Below are 20,726 nucleotides of genomic sequence, written 5' to 3'. Positions count from 1 at the left end.
ATATAAGGATATGTATTCAAAGGATATATGTATATTCTAAGGATATGTATTTTCAGGATATATATTCTAAGGATATGTATTCTCAGGATATATATTCTAGGGATATGTATTCTAAGGATATGCATTCTAAGGATATGCATTTTAAGGATATGCATTTTAAGGATATGCATTCTAAGGATATATATTTTAAGAATATGTATTCCAAGGATATGTACTCTATGGATGCGTACTAAATAATTGTGTGCTATATGGATATGCATTTTAAGGATATGCATTCTAAGGATATATATTTTGAGAATATGTATTCCATGGATATGTACTAAATAAATGTGTGCTATATGGATGTGCATTCTAAGGATGTGTATTGTAAAGATGTGTACTGTAAGGATGTGTGCTAGATGGATGTGTACTATAAGGATGTGTGCTAAGTGTATGTGTACCATAAGAATATGTATTTTAAGCATACATACTACATGGACGTGTGTTACATGGATATGTGCTAAATGGATGTATACTATACATATAGGTATGTACTACAGCAAAGTGTACTACAGGGATATGTACTACATGAATGTGTACTACACAAGTACATACTACATGAATATATGTATACTACACGTATGCCTACCATATAGACGTGAACCATATGGACGTATCCGTGACATGTCCTGTACAAAATGTCTGCGAACGCATCCCACATCTATATGTTTGCGTTCGTATCCGTGGATGCGTCGTGTACACGACTACACACACACACACACTGGCCTGCGAACGCGAATGCGAAGTGAATGTAGCGAGCGACCCGGTAACCACCATTCGGCCAACAGGCACAACAATTAGATTCGAGCGGATAAGCCGACTCTTCCTGTAATGCGAAACTCGTGGATGTTATATCCGCCGTATCTCGTGCGCATTGTCACGGATATTTAGCCGTGTTATTGACGTGCACGCAGAGTCAGAGATAGCCGCGGCTCCGATATATAGGAGAGAAACGAATTTCTCGAGGAATCCCACCGACGGCACCGTTCGTCGACAATTTAATCGATTCGTGGGGCAATTTTGCGACGGGGCACGCGTGGGACGTAAAGTTAACTGTGCACGGGATTCCCGTACGGCTGCTGAAGTTACGGAGACGATTTTCGAACGCGCGGGACACCGTACGGTGCTCTCCAACAATGAGGAAGGCGTTCAAGGTTCTTTGTTTTTCGGTTCCTTACCATCGACCGGGTAATCGCGCGGAATCGCGGGTAATTGTTGATCTTGGCCACGTGATATCGTAATAATGCCTTCCTTTGGAGGTTTTCCTGATGTATTCAATTTATGGTTGTGCAAGATCGATCATTATTTCGGGCAGAGTTTTTGGAACGGACGACTTGGATTTCTTCTTCAGGTTTTTGTTATTGCACTGTGGATTTTTTTTTGTTATTGCACTGTTTAGGATAAAAATTGGTTGGGGAAATTTAAAATGGAAATGTTAAGAGAATTTATGCACCGTTTTTAGCTCTTTTCTCCAATATGAATAAACATTATTACAAAGTGATTCATATTTTCTCGCACCCAATGGAAATTGAATTTTAAATATTCCTGGCCAATTAATATTACGCAACGAGCATTGTAAACGCAACGGCGTACGAAACGATACTCTAATTAATCTTCTGAGTTCCATTGTTACGTTCACGTTTTGTTAACAATGTCTGCAGACGGCGAGCAACGAATTTCAATTTCAATGGACTTCGCCATACGCTGATTTATGGGAACAATGCATTCTCGCGTGAACGGTGATTATATTGTCACAACCTTTGTTCGAACAGTTTTATACGAAAGAAAAGACGCGGAGCTAAAAACGGGGAAAGAATGAAATTCAAGATTCAAAGGTTCGAATAAGCAATTTTTCTTTATAAGCTGTTCGCCAGGTATTTTTAATTACACGGATCAGTAGTTGAAATCGCCAAGGTGTATTAAAACCGTGTTAGGTCTGGAAGGCATGTCTGAACCAGAACACATCGCCGTGAGGGACGCATATCAAGTGCAAAGCGCGTTTCCACCCTCCTCGTTAGATCAACCCTCAACTGATTCCCTCTTTTGATGTTTTATAAATTGTTCGGGAGGAATAATTTTCGTTTGCCATCGGAATCTTGCACATTATCGTTTCGCGGTATAATCCTTCTACCTGTTCAAACACATTAGTAGCTTGTTTATTAAATAATAATTAATATTATTCTTGATACCTTCGCTGTTAGCTATATTAGCTATTTATATTAGGTATTTATTATGCAAATACCTTGTATTTGAAATTCAAAAAAGACTAAGAGAAATCGCCATGAAGTGATCAATTTTGTGAGATTTAACCCTTTAGACTCTTCTCAGGTACCCACGAAAACTGCTAATACGTATAATACTTCCATAGTTAATTATTCTTGAAATTACAGCCATTTCAACGATTATAAAAATTTTCAAAAACCCATAAACGACACTTTAGATAATAACTCTACTTTAAACATTATTATAGATATTATTAAATATTATTACATCCAAAAATTTTGTTCAACCCCTTAGGAAGCGTTCTCAAAAACAACTTAACCTCTTCATCCATTTTCTACCAACAACAAATTAACAAACAAATCCAAAATTTACATTCACCCTCCCTCACAAACACCGTGTCTTTCACTTAACAATAACCTACAACAAATTTCCACTCTCTACCTATCGCACCCCCGGTTGAACAACAGGCGTTCATCCCGAATAAGACAAACACCGGATAGCGGTTGCGTTAGCCACGAAGGAGCTCGCCGTAAAATTGCCAATTAACGAAAGGAAGCAGAAAACTTTTCTGTCATGCTCGGAACACTGATATGCTCGGCCATCATACTACAGTTCACCGAAGAGGAGAGCCACCCCTGTCGTTCGAACCGTTTCACTCGGAAGCACGCTCACGGCGGTCGAGGAATCGCCGATAGAATGTGCTATGGGGTCCCGTGTGCTGTGGAGCACACGGGGAACTAGGCCGTGCGAGTCGAAGAGACGAGAAGAGAGGAGAGAGAGAGAAAGAAAAAGAGTGAGAGAGACAGAGAAAGTGAAAGACAGAGAGTAAAAGAGAGAGAGAGAGAGAGAGAGAGAAGGAGAGAGAGAGAGAAGGAGAGTGACTGAGTGGGTGAGAGAGAGAGAGAGAGCAAGAGGCAGTGATAGAGCGAGTGGGTGAGTAAGTGAGAGAGAGAGAAAGGGCGAGCGAGCGAGCGAGTGAATAAATGAGAGAGGGAGAGGGGAGCGGAGAAGCGATCTATCGGGCGTAGCGGAACGTGTACACGGTGTACACACGGCGAGCCCAGTTTTCTCCTGTCCGCTCTCGGACGGTTTGTCGTGTGGGTGTACGGGGCCGAAGGCGCGCACCGTGTGTTCACCGTACGGTGCTGTTGCTTGATTAACCGCCGTAGAACGCCGCATGTACACACACGGCCGAGCGGACAACTCGGCTCTCGCATTATTTACGGCTAATGGTTCAAAACGCGGAAGACCGCTGGCTCTGCGCCACCGCGAGAACACCGCTCGCGTTCCGGCTCCGAACCCGGGACCGAGCGCAAGATTTTTCAAAAACGTCTTCCCGTCGTAAAAAGAACCGCCCTTCCGGTGCTCTCCTCGCGAAACGCGAAACGAGCTTTTTCTCTTTCTCTCTCGTTAGCTATTCTGCAAAAAACTCGCGACTTCAGCTTCAACCGGCGGAAAAATGGCTCCTCTGCAGAGCTTAACTCCGAGGACGTTGTTATAGGGGTAACAATGATAGTTAAGCGTTGCGATGTTTTTGAGAACTGGACAATTTACCGAAATTATATTGTATATCAATTTTGTTGAATATTATTTTTATCGATGGAGGGAAAGGATTAGTAATAAGTTTTGTTTAACATTGTTGTTACCTTACTTATATTATCTTTTCCTTTTATAATAATTGTCGAGAATTTTATTTGCATATAATGAACACATACTATATACTAATTTACGCATTACTACCAGCGATCATTTTATAATTTTCGAAAGTCCGCAATTTGCACTTAAAAATTGCATAAAAAACAGCTCAATGCTTTTATTATTTGCTTCCAATTTAATTTTGAATTAGTTTTTAATTATTTAACATATCACTCTCAAAAGTCACTGATATACATAATATAATAAAATCACCAAAGTACACATATAAATGAATAATGACATCTTCTGTTATCTGGAGTATATTCGTCGAAAACAGCTAACTGATTCATGGATCACTATCAATGTCACAAAATTATGGGGCAGAATTTACTGACGGCATTCCGGCATCCGGTGAGAATGTTCGGAATTAGCAGCATTAGGGTTGGTCCAGTTGCTTTCGTCGTTCCTGGAGTACTATACATCCCGGCGGAGTTATGGGACAAATTATAACATAATAGTCAAAGTGTCTCTCGTTTATAATAATTTCTATTGTTCCCAGTATACACTACCAACTTCACTTTATAATTCGTTTGCATAATTGAAAATAAATATGACGTGACAACTCTAAGTACAGCTGTGCAACTATGTTACTAACTGTACAACTAACATTATTATTCTGAATATACGTATAGTCAAGTTCACTTTGTAATTTGTTGTTTAATTGAAAATAACCGTGACGTGATAATTCTAAGTACAGTTATGCTGCTATGTTACTAACTATATATTTTAAACTTTTTTAAACGTCACATCCTATAAACCATACGTTGCATAAGCAATCAACTTCTTTTCCTAGATCTTAACTATACCAAAATATTCAATCAAACGGATCCACCGTAGATTTCTAAACACCACGTTCGCGAGAAATTGCTTCCTGCGAAAAGGTTTCATCGAAATTAGTAGCTGTCACCACGCACTTCCCTCATCTGTTTCTCAGTCACTTCTTCCCAGCGTTATCCGGTCCGCGTTGATATCTAATTAACGTCCGGTTGTACGCCGGCTAATTTAAAAGTTACGAGTGTTTAGCCATGTGCGTTAGACGCTGACGGTATTGAATATTAAAACGCTTGAACGTCTGGGAGACGTCATTCCACCGCAAGAGGTTTCACCGTCGCGCAGATGATCGCAACGATGCGATGGTGTTACGAGTGTAAGAAAGCAAGCATACGCGATCGCTGACTGTGAAGTATAGTCCGTGTCGCTGACCAATGTGCAAAAAACAATTGACGATAACATTTGCTTTCAGTCACAGCGCGTTCGATGAACACTTGTCTGGTCCTTAATACTCAACTTGCGATTTCTTTTTTTAATTTAACCCTTTAGTCTTGTCCTTTAAATTGTGCCACTTGGCGAGGAAATTGTATGTGCAATGTTTCAGAGTAATTCATATATTTTTATATTTTGATATAGGAGTCTTTTTTAAGAAAAAATACAATTTCTTAAATATATAGTAATAATATATATATATAATATTATTTTATATTTATTATTATCGATTTTATTATAACATAGAATTAGAAGTTAAGTTTAAATAATATTATGGACATAGATATATTTTCACTAAAAAATATTTAGCACTGCTTCTAAAACAGTAGGATATATTTATATTAAAATTGACGTATATAATAGCAATTTCAAAATTTTATTCTAATGAGGCACATTATTTCTTGACATTTTAGCACAATTTAAGAAGATAAGCTAAAAAAAGAGACTCGAAAATATTTTTTGACTTTTACGACTAAAAACCACCCTAGCGAACAAACTATTTTTGTTTTAAACATCTAATCGCGAGTAGCTTGCAATTATAGTCGTAGAGTGTTACCCTCGATTTCTTGATCCCGACCTCAGTTCTCTAACGAGTTCGTAACACAGGTAACAGTTACTTCTTCGAATAATATTTGCTCCTCTGACGAAACCGTTCTCACAAGCATTTCTAAGTGTATTAGACAATGTTTGCGAACTGTTTTTCGGTGGATACGATCCATTAGACGTAAACCGTTCGATCGAAGTGGGTCGTAGCAAAGAACCAATGTAACATCATCCTTGAAACAGGGATAAATAATTATATACTGCAGATGCAAACAATAATATTAAAAATGAAAAAAAGATAAATCAAGCATAAAAGAATAGAAAAGGAACTTAATTATTGATTTACACTCTTTCAGCATAAATTGAAAGATATAAGCAAGTCTCTCTTTGCAATTAAGAATACGTAAAAATATATTGTTTATTAAAGGAGAAACGCCGGATTCAAGATAAAGACATTCAACATGGAATAAAGAGATTTGCTATCGTACTCATACTATTTTTATTAATATTTCACACATAATAAAATCACTATAAATATCACCAGTAACATTCTTAATTCTAGTAAAATCGCGATAAGTGTGATAACAGTAAAATAGAGATGTAATAAGATAACAATCTTGCACCCTTACGGCGCCCCATAAATTTACCTCGCCCACCGGCGGACGTCAAATTCGCGCGGCGTCTACGCGGCTCCGCGCGTCGCCGATCTGCGAACGAAACCGGTCGAACGGCCAATTGATTTTTGAGTTCTCCTCTCCTCGGAGATACCATTCGTTTCGCCGTTCGCTCGGTGGAAATTGGGTGAGGCAAATCCACGGAGTTCTCGCGCGAATTGCATTTCCCGGCGAGCGCCCCGAACGTAAAAGGATCTCGAACGGATTACCGAGAGCGTGTCAGGCCGCGGCTCTCGCTCGCCGGTGTCGCAAGAAAACCTCGGGGCCGCGACGAATTCAGACCGCGTCGCGAACGCTGTTTCCGATTCAAGGAACCCATCGTCGCGGCTCGCTCGTGAAATATACTCCGGCTATTGATGCCGTTCCGGCGAGACGCGAAAAATTGCGCGGGAAGAAAAGGGATCCATGATTTTTATGGTAACCGAGTTGCGCCGAATAATACGACGGATTACGATTCGTTTGTTTCGTCGCGCGATTTGGAACTGGCGATTTAATTTCAATATTTTAATCTCGATTATTTGAACGTTTTTGCAAGTTAATATATTTTTTTAAAGTAATTTACGCCAAGGTTTATTGCAACCTAGTCTTGATTACTTGAATGTTTTTGTATTACTTGAAATTTTTTCTTAACATGGCCTATAACTTCTGACATAACCTCAAAACAGATATTACATTAGAAATATAACTTTTGACATAACCTTAAATCAGAAATTACATTAAGAATATAGCTTTTAACATAAATACTTGCGTTAGAAATAACATCAGAAATATAACTAAATATACGTAATGTACCCCGACATAAAGCAGTCTACAATATATTTAAAAAACAAATTCAAAATACCGTCTAAAAATCACAAATCAAAACATCCCCCATCAATCATCTTCTCCTCACCTACTCATTTCTCTTACACAGCAACAACTCTCTCCCATAAACTAAATCAAACCTGTATTTTTATCATACTAAACGAAAAAATCCACAGCATCCCCTAACGTCTGATCGAATCGATGTTCCAGGGTCTGGACAATGTGAGCTCGGCAACCCTCAGGCCTTTCAACTCGGACATCAACACGCCGAGGATCGACAGCTATAGGTTCTCGATGGCAAACCTCGAAGGTAAGCTATCTGTTAGGCGAGCACAACCCCGCAGAGGAGGGGGTTAGAGGGTGGAGGACACGAGCGTCGATCGTTCCATCTAGGTGCAATTTCCGTAGTCGGGCGACGTCGACGTCGCGTTCCGCCAATAAGAAACACGTTTCGCCCGGGCAAAAAAAGGCCGAACGAACGTCTCTCCCTTTGTCCGTGGGGTGGCTGCGCCGCCTCGATTCATCCCCCGTCGTCCTGGCTGCTCGTATGTAGGCCAGTTTTCCCAGCAGCTCTTCTCCGTCCTCCTCGCCCCATCCCTCTGTGTCTCGTGAATAAACAACGGACGGTATATCCTGTGGACAAAAGGGACGTCTTATCCGACGAGATTGTGCCACGTGTTCCTGCGGAATTGCGGGACGTGGTGGAACGACGCCGGTCCGCCGTGGTCCGCGAAATTTTCTATGGGAAATTGTATTTTTTTTGTGTCGCGTCGTTCGTCTTGATTGGCGACTCGGATTACGACCGGTTGACGAAATAAGGGTTGGAAAGCCAAACGCCGGGGAATTAGTTTTTTTATTCAGGTTTGGTACAGTTTATGGTTCTGTCTATAGGGATTTTAATTTTTATGTTGTTGCTATCCGTAGAGCAATTAAAAATTATGTAGTAAAATGTAGACCCGATGTTAGAATGATTTAAAATGATTTTCACATTATTGATTACTTGTCACGATGTTTATGTCAAGATAATTTATATATAATTTATATAACTGTATATTATCGTATATAAATTATATAATTGTATATTATCGTATATAAATTATATAATTGTATATTATCGTATATAAATTATATAATTGTATACAATCCTATATAAAATTATATAATTGTATATAATTGCATATAATCCTATATAGATAATATTTGTACCACAAACAACTTAAAATAATTTATATCCAAGGCACTCGACGCATCTGGGAAAATCGCCACGCTTTGCTACTTTACTCGAAAAAGTCACCGTCCGCAAAGGGTTAAACGTAGAAAATCGTCCCTGGGACCGTAATGCCCAGGACGGAACGGTTCCTTTCGCCGCTGTCCTATCGGATCCGCGCTTAGGCTGCTCGATATTCGAGAAACCGAGGAGCCGCCGGCTAATGAGTTTTTCTGTGTACAGAGGGGAACGTCTGTAAAGAGCAATTTCCGGTGTTTTATTACGCGCCGTAGCGATTTCGTGGCGACACCGTGCATATACCGAATCGGTCATGAAACTCGTTCCGACCAGACGATCGTCTACCGTTAACGACGCGCTTCGCGGCCATAAATCGCGATTATCGGTATACTACTACGGCTCTCTCGGTACGGTCATTTCGCGGATATCCCAGTCATTCACGTCGACGGAGAATGTCGTTCGGTGATACCAATCATTTTCGATGATAGGTCCGAGCGCGGATGGCACCGCCTTTTCCTGGGCGCACGCGTGCTTCTGCCATTATTAGCCGAGGATGAACATGTTACATTCGCCGAAGCAATCTCATTTTTTAAATCTTTTGCACTCGAGTGGCGCCTCTGAAAAGCCAATGAAAATTGTTATATTATTAAGAAAATAATGTTGACATTATTAGATACCCTTCACAAGACTCAATCTCATATAGCAAATTATATTAAGTACTACGCTACAGCTGGTCAAAATAGCAATTTTGGATCTAAAATGGCTTCGAGTGCAAAGGGTTAACAATAATAGTAAAGGAATAAGGTAATTTCCGTCCCAGTAAACGTCAAGGAATATTTTTTTCGCCAAAACCTTGGCATCTGCAAGCATATAGCTCGAATATTTATTTCGGTCGCCTAACATGAGCCGCTACAGCCTCGAAAAATAATAAAAAATTAAATGACTAGAAAAAGAAAAATTAGCACAGTTTTGTAGAGCATAGACAGCTCTATCGAATAAATATGACTTTGTCAAGCAGCAACAAATCGTTGTAATAATAAGAGAAAGTAGAAAAACGCTACGAAATTATTCCCCAACCCAATACTATACACATAATATACTCCTGTATAAAACATCGCCTTTGCAAACGCACGCGTTCGCAATTCGCCGAGGCAGGCCATCCCAAAACGGCCGGTGTCCGTTTTCACCGATAATCCCCCCCCTCCGTGCCGTCGTATCGTCGGTCACGTTCGACTCGTCGCGCCCTGCGGCAGTTTCTGCGGCAGCAGCTGCAGTTGCAACTGCAGTATCGGGGCCTCGCGCCTACAACAGAGCGCCCCCGACCTTATCCGACATCTTTTGAACTAGCTCCAGCACACCACCCGCTCCCCCTCCCCCCGCCCCTGCCCCCTTCCTGGCCGCGACCGGGTTCAAGCCCCGAGAAAAAGCCTAGGCCGATCCCGCGTGCCGGCGTCGGCTTTCACGTCGTATCAGCGGATTTATACTCGACGATGGCGCATCGCCGCCCCTAACCGCACGTTCCACGCGCTCGATAATATCCCGCTCTGCGGTCTCACGGTGTCCCTCCTCCTCCTCCACCTCCACCTCCTCCTTCGCGCCTTCCTCGGCGAGCCAACAAGCCAGCCAGTTTCGTCGTCCTCTTGTCTCGCGAACTCCTTTGCTCTCCTCCTCCTCCTTCTCCTCCTCTTCCTCCCCTTTTTCCTTCTCTTCCTCCTCCTTCCGGCCCTCTCATCTGATTACCCGTGCCTGGAATTTCTTATTCGCCCTGCTCGTTTTCAATTACGCTCCTTTTCCGCGGCCGTCGTCGTTTAGGGGACGGCTAAGTCGTCGGTGGGTCCTTTCTTGCTACCTTTTCGGTTACTGAGGCGGGTCCTCATTTTGTGACGCGCGAGGAGTGTGCAATAGACCTGTAAAAGGGTTTGGCAGTTGCTGGAAAGATGGCACGATTTTTGTGGGGAGGCAAGGGGTGGTTTGCTTGTTTGGAGTGGTGAATAAGGGATGAATAAAATGATGCATGAATAATTTTATCAAGTTGATAATTTATCCAGTTAATAATTTATACAATCGACGTTTTATTCAATCGACAATTTTTTTAATCGACAATTTTTTTCATCAACAATTTTTTTAATCGACAATATTTTAATCGATAATTTATTCTATCAACAATGTATCCAATACCACGACAATGTTAAATTAACTTTTGGGCTTTAATTGACTTTTAAATTCAACTTAAATTAGTTAATTAAGCTAACGACGTCGTCTATTCATAACCTTAACATGTTGGAAAATTCGTTCGCTTTATGTTATTTCGAAATTCCATAAATTTAATATCTTATATTTGTGCTAATTGAATATATTTAACATTATAGTCACTAGCATAAAAATTCAATCATTCTGCTTGCATTTAACAAAATTGTCAAATTGCGCGCGCGACAAATTATACAAACGGAACGGAACAAATTACGAAGATCGTTTCGATAACGGCAGTCAAATTGACAGGTAAATTGACAGGAGTTTACGGCTCGTTAAAATTTCGTCCGCCACTACTTTCGCGTAATTAGCAATTTCGTTCGTTAACATGCACTTAGCTCTCTCCAGAAACTTGACTTTGAGCGGGAGCAATATCGTTATCCTTATCGAATCGTGAACGCTTTATCCTAAAATTTTTCCGTTTCCCGGAGTTCGTGTCCCCTCCCGTGTTCTTCAACAATTCCACTTTACGGAGTTCACGTTTTAATTATTCCCCTCGATAAAACTTCGATAAAAGCTGCCAACGCAATTTCCGCACGAAATTGATTTAATCCGTCCGAGCGTTTAACCAGTTCCCCGATTAACGATTAATTCGCAGTCGGCCGTGCACCTCCACTAAAGACCAATCGTGCCTAGCGCGTGAAACAATTCGTAAACAACTAATGCACGCCGGTTCTTCGATTTATGCGTCGCTATTTTACAGGTCTCTCTTTTACACGTGGTAAATTTGCACCCTAAATTTTTAATCGCGACGTATAATTTATGGCAAACGTTCGCAAAGTCCGAGAATTTGGCTTTGAAAATTGCAAAGTTTGCTATTTCGACGACTGCGAGTTTCGGTAGATTTATAAAAATTTAGTAAAAGAAAATATTGATAAAATATAATTTAGATTAGCAATAAACACGGAGTTCAACTTACAACAAATATTTTGATAGAAAAGGTTATTTTATATTATAATAGCGACAGCAATGGCGAATCAAATTTACTTTTATTTTCCGCGAAAGAAACGCGATTTTCGCGCGAAGGAAATCCACGTGTCACATACATAGATCCCCATAAATCGCGGCACGGTGCGCGCACCGTCCGCCACGAAGTGTGTTTTGACTGGAAGCGAAACGGTCCCGTGAAAACTAGCCAAACGTTGCTCGCGAAGACGCAACATCCATCGGGCGACTCTGCCCACGCGGCGGACACGGAATTATTCCTGAATCAGTGCGCGCACACGGAGATAATAGCAATTTGTTCGGTATCGCCGGAGGCTGGACAATCGATACGGCATTACCTCGGAGCGGCAGATTTATGACACCATAGGTGGGGGATATTATTATTTTAGCCGGCGCGTGGTAATAGTTCGCGTGGGTGTGCCGTTAATTCCACGAATTTATCTCCATTTTCGCGTTTTTTTTTCGTTCGAAATTATACGGCTTGTTTATGCGGTGCGCGGACGTGCGACGGGGTTTCGTGCACGTTACACGGCGCCCGGTTTGTTACTGATGTTATTGATGATAAGTTACGTCCGTCATGGTTCCATTGAAACTCGTACAATGTTTCGCAAAACGCGCGATTGTTGCGACTGCCGTTCCATTAATGTCGCCTTTTTATCCCTTATTCGCGACGCTGTTGTGTATACGCATGGTTATTTACTGAAACAAGGGGTTCGGGGGGGAGTGATAGATTACCACGCGTTGCTTTTTCGAGTACAATTTTAACTGCTCGTGTGCGGGCGACGCAATCTTTCGCTCGGATTTGTAAATTAATTGTCATGGAAATTTAAGCGTGAAAAGTAGCTTTACTTTTCTTATTAATTATTCTATGAGAATAGTAATTTCAGAATTCCAGAATTTCACAGATTTAAAATTGAATTACTCGAGGAATTATAATTTCGATAGCAATTTAATTCTATTGTAATTCGCAATTGAGAACGCATTAAATTAAATTACAAAGTAATTCAAGTATATTTTAATTTAATTAAATCATACTCGAATTGCATTGTGTATGATCGAAAATAATCAATAATTGATTTAACACGAAGATTTGAATCACCTAATTGAATTACAATATAATTCGAATATAATACAATTGAATCGCAATAAAAATAAATTAGCACAATTCTATCGTACACTGACGAGCTGTACAAGTAACATAAACTAATAATTTCAATTAGAATCGTCACTGAGAAAAAGAATTAAAAATTTCATCTTGATACCTCAAAATAATTGAAAATTCTATTAATAGAATTCCTGTGAATATTAAATGTTAAAAACTATAGCTAAGTAAATATTAAATCCTATATCCAAATAAATATTAAAAACTCCAGTCATTTTTGCCAAGTCATTTTTGCGATTATACACAACCTTAAACTTTTCATTGCAACAATATCCAAGCCGCGCGCCGCGTATACGCTGCAGACATTAGACGCGCCGCTATTTACGAGAAAAATGCAAACGCGCTCAGATCGAAGAAAGCGATTAGGCCGGGGCGTATGCGAGTGCCGGGCCACGGGGCAAAATTGCACGGGCCCCGTTCATCGCGATCCGGTATCTCCGCGCAGCTGGTGTGTTCGCCGCGGCTGTCTTCGCAGAAGGGTAGCCCTTCTATACCCGCAACGCCGTAAAAATCGACAGCCGTCGGGACGTGCATTCAATTACGCCGGGGCGAAGGCGCGCAGAAATTTAATCAATCATCTCTAGCGACGTATTAAAATAGCTGAACGGGGCGCATGCCACGGGGAGGCGGGGAGTCGTTCGGATCCGTGCCGCGGCGCGTCATCCGTCCATTTTCCACCATTCTTTCGGCGTGCCCACGCGGAATTTGTTCGAACACACTGTGCACAGACAATACTGTAACAAATCCGCAAAATCTATATATAAAAGAAAATATATATCTGCAACCATTGTGTTAAGAAGTCGCGAAACTCCGTGCCCAGAAAACCCTAGCAAAAGTAGAAGGATAGCAGTCACGAAATAAAATATCTGGGTCAGACGTGGCTCTTCACCGTCCGATAAAAAGTTCCTCCGTCGTAGTTGTTCGCCGAGTGGAAACGCGGGCCGGTTTCATTCGGCTCCTCGCAATAAAGGACGCGCGGAAAACTCCCGCGCGAGATCCCCCTATCACGGCGGATTTTTCCGCTCGTAACTCTTCCCCCTCCCCTCCGTTGGAAACGGTCGCCGCTCCTTTTCCAGCCCGTTTACGATCGTCAAATATCAGACACGGGGTTCCGACAACGCCGTGTACCGGCCGCGCTTAAATCATTGCTGCGAAGATGGATGCTCGTCCTCCATTCCGCGCGGCGGATCTTCGCGCGGATCTACGGCAGATACCATATTTCACGGTCGCTTTACTGCCGAAACGTGTCTTTGCGCCGATTCACCTCCTCGCGAACCTCCGTCGGATGAGTTACTGCCGCCGATCGTAAACGCCTCGCGCATGCGTGACGGGGGATGCTTTTAATTTGTTGACGACTTCGTCCAATGCGTCTTTCGGGGGTCGTAAAAAAAGAGAATCGTTTGCATTTTATTCTGCGAATTTTGTTGTCGATTGTCAAGACACGTGTGTACACTATTAATAAAAGAACAGAGGTGATTAATAAATATAATAATATAATAATAATTAATTAAGTAACCGCAAAGCGGCTAACAATTGTAGGTGGAACGACGCGAGTTCAGAGATGTGGAAATTGTTTCGGTGAATACACTTTTAGCAGTCTCTGTGTCAGTCGAATGCTGAATATTGGAGTCAAGGATATAGAAGCCAATTCGGTAGTTCGCGCTTTCGATGGACAACATGTGGTTTTAGTGTCGCGCACACTTGTCAACGACGGTTCACGTGTTACGGAGACGTCAGTCTCCAGATGCGACGCAGCAGTCTGTCGAGCGTACGAGTTGAATTACAATTAGAAATATTTTATAGAATAATTGCTTAAATAGTGAATTAAATACTTTGACTTAAATGAAGTGTTACCTCTACTGTTATTATTATTTTTATTATTATTATTATTATAGATTTCAATTACAGACTATTAGACGACAGAGTTTATGTATTTTTTAAAACTACATTTAGCAGCTTAAAATTACATAAAAATTTTAATAATCCAAGGCTGCAAAATATTCAGAAATTCACCTTTTTATTGCGAAATGTTTTGACACGAGTTTCTTCTCATCGACCCAAGTACGTCATCCCTTCATTCCCCGAATTTTCCGCGTGTCGATGTTACACGTTTCCCACGGCGACTTAATGAAAATGTAAATTCGTTTCTCTATTCAATGAACGCGAACGATCGTCGCCCGGTTTGCATGCCGTCTTCCATTCTTTCTCCTTGGCTCGCCGCGAGTTGGTTCGCTCTTTGACAAATTGTCTCTTCTTAGCCGGCAGCAGCGTGGAGCGCGTATCCGGTGAGAAAGGTTTGCGGAGGGAAAGAAATTGCCGGCGGATTCGCGGCTGACTCTCTCTCTCTCGAACCGGTCGTATTAGGTTCCAAGTTCTCTACCCGGCGAATAACGTCGCGACTTTATTCCCGTGTCATCCTCCCCTCGCGCTCTGCCCTGCCCTCTGCCCTGCCCGCCCCCCCATCGCGGCATAATTCACCCCGTGGATTTTATTACGAGTCCGGGACCCATGGTTTTCTTATACCGCGACGCGGATGAATTTATTTTCTGGGCAGGGTCGTCGCGCGGGGTGGTTAGGCTCGCGGGCACGCGATGAACATCGCGCTCGCAAGGTTAAAGCTCTGCTCGACGGAGGGGCGGAGCAATTTTTCTCGGTTATTAAATCCACGTCGTTTGTCGAGCAACGATAATACCGCCGAGTTTTAGGAAAACAACGCCTTGCTTTTTTTCTGTTTCTTTTTTTTGTTCGTCGAAACGATCGAGTTCCAAGAATTTGTTCAATTAGAAACGGCCATTAGGCTGGCGAGTAAATAGGACAGGGCGAAATAAGTTATGGAGGCTTCGGTGGGATGGTCGCGGGTGGTATGAGAGTTCAATTGCTCGGCAAATGTTTGCGTTGCGTCCGTTTAATTATGCCTCTTCGCGGGAGCTGAATTTCTTCTAAATGTTTGCTATTTTTATTTTCATAATTACGTAATTTCTCCGAATTATTTTAATTAGTCGGAATAGTACTAAATGTATTAAATCTGCAATCTAATTGTAAGAATTATTATAATAATTATTATTGCGATCCAAGAATCGACGACTATATATTTTTATTTAATGTTTAGTTGTAGTTTGTACGTTTGATAGTCACATAATAATTTTTATTTCAATGCATCTAATGATTTTTCGACGAAAGCAAAAGCAAAATTTTTGTAAAAAAGACGTACGTTGCTATAGTCATATCTTTAACACAATATTCCTCGGATAAGCACGTAAAATATTTATTTTGCCCAAGATTCGCGCTAAAACATCGCGTTACGTAACCAGCACGCGAATAATTCGAAGAAGAAACCCGTTCGTCGGAACGAGAGAGAAACTCGCTCGAGCACCGTGAAAAAATTATTACCGTAGATTAGTCCACTCTGCCTTCTTGCGACAGACCTAAAGTGACTGTCATTATGCCTTGCGGTAGCGTTGCAGCCTGACTAACGAGCGCGCCGCTGCACCATGTCCGCTGCTCTGTTATCGCACCGCGCAGCCTTAAAGTTCTTGCGTTTAACCTACTTATACAGTTTCCCCTTTCCCCCCACCCCGGCGCGAGAAATAGGCTCCGGCGACGATCTGTTTAATTGCACGAAAAAAATCCCCTATTTACCGCGAACGGCCGCTTTCCTGGTCGACTTGCCATACCGTCCTCGCCCAGTTAGCCAACTTTTTTCTAAAATTTTTGCTAGTTAGATAAATATTGTAAATGGGATAGAAATGTTCTTAGACCATTCTCATTAACCCTTTGCACTCAATTGGAAATCTAAAGTCATTTTTCTGGCTCACATTGTCTTTTTGGACGAAGTGAATTTTATGCAATTGAAATTAATTCTTGTGACTCATGCCAACCACTTTTAACAATTTTTAAAAATTTAAGCTTTATTAGCAATCATGTTAGAATGTGATAGAAAAATTCGTATGACGCCACGGTATCAGAAGGGTTAATTGTACGTAGAAGAAAGTAGTGAAAGTAAACGAATATATGGAATAGTGCTAGTTTTAATAATCTACTGAATATATTATATAAAAAACTTTTTAATACCTTCCGAGGTTGCATATAAATTCGCAGCGTACCGTATCTACGAACGATTCCGCAACAGATTTGAAATTGACCGTCGACTAAATTCGCCGCCTCTTCGTTTCGAGGAAGATAATTCGTTTATTGCTCGAATCGTGACCAATTTCACAATAGACCGTCCGTTTTGTGACTTCTCCCAGACGTTCGTGCACCGTTCCTTCAACGGTGCGTGCACACGCAATATCGCCGGGGGAAGGAGGGGGGTGTAGACGGGGGTTAGCGCGTGTGTGCATTTGTGTGCACACAGCAGACCTAATAAAACGAGAGAGAAAGAGAGAAAGAGAGAGAGAGAGAGACGGTTCGTGACGCAGGGCGGGGCTCATTAGTTAATTAAACAAACTGTGGGTCACGTGCACGCGATCGAAGGTTACAGTACTCTTTTGTTGGCGACAGACTTCGTGCTACGGTCAAACCCGACGTACCGATTAACTTTAGCCAACAATTTCACGTGCGGACGCACCGACGAGTTTAAACGCAAATAGAACGAGCATGAATATTCAATGGAAAGCAAAAGTGTACGGGGATGTCGGACAAGAACCGCCGCGGCTTGGATCGAAGTGAAATTTCTCCGTGCGCCGTTTTACGGGCGCATTGTTGTTTAGTATTTAATTGCCGGCCGAATAGATCCAGGTCAACGAACTTGGTATTTGATCGACCTTTGTGCCAGTTGTACTGTTTAAAGAACAATTGCTTACGTTCTCTTCGTCATGATAGGCAAATAGAAGTTTCAGAAGCATATGTATTATAAATTATATACATATATTATTGTATACATATAATATTATTATTACTGTTATTGTTATTAGTATTATATTATGTCACTAGTATTTTTATTAGGATCATATTATGTTACTATTATTATTATTAGTACCATATTATGTTACTACTATTATTATTAGTATCATATTATATTGTATATTAATATATTATAAATTATATTACTATAAATGCTGCCAATACGCTATCGTTCTTGAAATCTCATCAGACTGTTTACCCCACTCCAATCAATTTTATTCAAACAAATAACTTACTCAATAACTAACTCCACAACGAGTTCACCTCGCCCAGAGAAACTCCGAAAATGCAGGTGGCGATAATTGTTCAGAATTTTCATTCACGAAACTGTTGCTGAATATGCCAATCAACGTGCGGCAACTGCACATCGCTTGCTCATTGTCGGCGAAATTAAACGGAACAATAAATTCGTCCGAATTATCGCGGCGTTCGTTTGCACCCCCCAGTTATATATATGTATATATAGTTCTGAAGGTAATAAGAGGGATCGGATAATAGAGAGTCGGGCGAAATAACCGCGGGCTGTGTTTCCTCGAGAATTCTAATCCCGTGGAGGGGTCGCGGGAGCTTCGGGGCGACGGGGAATAATTAATCGACGAGAAAAAAAAAAGTGTCCTTTTGTCCGGCTTCGAGCGGGCGGAGTCCTCGTCTGAAGCACGCTCGACTCGAGCGTTCGATTGTCCAACAGACATTGTTTGTTGTACCCGAGACTCGTTTAAATACGCTTTAATGCGAGCACACGTAGATCATACCGATTACGAGAACGAATTTGTGGAGAGTTTTGCTATAATAAAAATAATTCTGCGATGGTACGATGATGTCAGGTATTATTTAACGCAGACGTTATTTTTTTGTCAAGAGTTGAGTGTTAATGGCGATTGAGAAAAATTCATGGACTCGTAATAATAATTTATAAACGCTGAAATGCATTTTTACTGTCAATGATTAATCCTTTGCGGTTGGATTAAATTTATACATGGTCGACGTGCTGCTCGGTATTAATTAATTTTAGAAAGCAAAATTTTAAAAGCAAAACTTATTAATTCTATTTAAAAATTAATAAATAGCGTCGATAGCTGAGAGCAAATATACGATCGCAAATATTGATTTAAATTTTTAAAACAGAAACATCGTCTCCCGTCAGCGTGCACAGGTTTTCTAATTAAAAGAAACAACGCTCCAAAAACTCGCGCTTGAAAAACTGGAGCGTATAAAAGAATATTTCGTTTCAGAGGCGCGTTTTAATTCGCAGTCTCGTGCAGGGGGTGGGGGCATCGAAATTTCGTCGATAATTGAACGTTTCTCAATTCGCCGGGCAAATGAGCACAACCGATGAATATGGAATATTTTTTGCGACGGACGACGATACACTTATTTCCGCGTGTCGTCGACACGAGTCGGATAGCCGCGGTGTCGCGAGGATCATGTTGAAAAATGACGAACGTCGCAAGAAACGCTCGGGCAATTAGACACCGAAACGCGCTCCGGAATTTCGCAAGCTTGCGGAACGTACCAGTGCGAATCTTTTCGTTCCAACGAAATAAAATCGATTCGCGATTTTCGTCGTCCGTGTAGGCGCGCGCGACGCTTGGCCGTCGTCCGTTAAGGCGAACCGCGGGGACCGGTTTTTCCTTTGCAATTGGATAAATATGACGCAGCTGCCGGCGTCGGATTCATTGGCAATAAAAGGCACGGCAAAGGTTAGCCGAGGCTCTCATTAACACTCGCCGGGACGCGCGAAATATTCGAAGCCGCGGTTTTTCTCTTTCCTGCTCCTTTTAATTCGCCTTGCGGATAAGAGGAGCCGACGACGACGACGACGACGACGGCGGCGGCGCCTCGATCCGACCGGGCCCGGTTAATTAATTTACTAATTATCGCCGTTTAATTGGTAGACCGTGAAATGCTCGAGCGTACCGCGGGAGAACCGCCGCTTTAATATTCGCGGCCGCGGCGAAGAAGGTCTTTCGCCTCGGGAGAATAAAACGGGAGCACCGGGTAACGACGATCCTATTATTATTCCTCGAAACGAGGCTTCGTGTTAATTAATTCCGTCGCCGCAACGGCGAACTGCTGACGCTCGCTCGATTTCTGCATCGGATCGTTCGCAGGACACTGTTTTCTTCTGTTTTATTCTAGATTTACTATTAAAATGGCTTCGATTGCAAAGGGTTAATTAATAAATCGGTAGAAATGAGTAGTATGTACTTCTGCTATACTATACTATACTATATCACTTTTACTATATATCACTTATACTATAATAAAATGGTGTAAGAAAATTTATTAAATAATCTTTGTAAATTCCAGATTTTATTACTTTTAATAGACTTCTATTACTTACTTCACTTTATTATTTAATCATATTATTCTCGCCTGAGAATTCTTGCACTTAAAGAGTGAAACTTCTCAATCAATACCATTGCGATCTGGTCAATGGAGTCTCTTCCACGTCGACAAGGAAAATATTAAGAAATGTGAAAGAAATGGCGTCTGACGCGACGTTATCGAGTTCTGCTACGCAGAAGCGGAACCGCGAGAGGCGTCCACCGACAACGTAATCTGTGCAACGAGCGCATCACGACCGAACACAATAAAATGTTAAGAAGGATATTAATGATATTGACAACCGTTGACACAGAATCGCCTGATCGTTACATCACACGCGGGTTACGGGGTCAGACGCAATTGTTTCCCACTGACGCCACTGTCACGGAAAATTGTGGTTTTCGTCGGCGGGGAGATACCGCGATGTATGTAGAAACGTCGAGAAAATATTCGGCATCAATGACGGGCTAGACCAAGTGATCTATCGCGGTTCAATTAATCTGGTCTGTTGCGCTATCGCGCGCTTTGCATATTCGCATAATTCCAGAGGGTGAACGAACCTGCATTCGCGGCGGAGCGCCGTGGAAAAAAATGTACGCGATCATGATGACGCTTGAGACGCCAAAAAGTATATTCGCATTCAGAATGGACGATTATTGTTAATAAAGTCGGA

General features: G+C 41.6%; 1 protein-coding gene across 4 annotated transcripts in view; it reads left to right on the top strand.

Annotated features, from left to right (window-relative positions):
* Nucleotides 1–20,726, top strand: part of LOC144478781 (uncharacterized) — a 232,899-nt gene that overhangs the window by 185,993 nt on the left and 26,180 nt on the right. For all 4 annotated transcript variants that reach the window (XM_078197048.1, XM_078197039.1, XM_078197031.1 and 1 more), the window contains one exon: nucleotides 7,452–7,551. In XM_078197048.1, coding sequence (XP_078053174.1) covers nucleotides 7,452–7,551 — 100 coding nt within the window. The remainder of the gene's footprint in view (nucleotides 1–7,451; nucleotides 7,552–20,726) is intronic.

This window comes from Augochlora pura, chromosome 1 (assembly GCF_028453695.1).
Source record: "Augochlora pura isolate Apur16 chromosome 1, APUR_v2.2.1, whole genome shotgun sequence".
NCBI lineage: Eukaryota > Metazoa > Arthropoda > Insecta > Hymenoptera > Halictidae > Augochlora > Augochlora pura.
The sequence above is the reverse complement of the archived record's forward strand: the minus strand, read 5'-3'. Positions and strand labels throughout refer to the sequence as shown.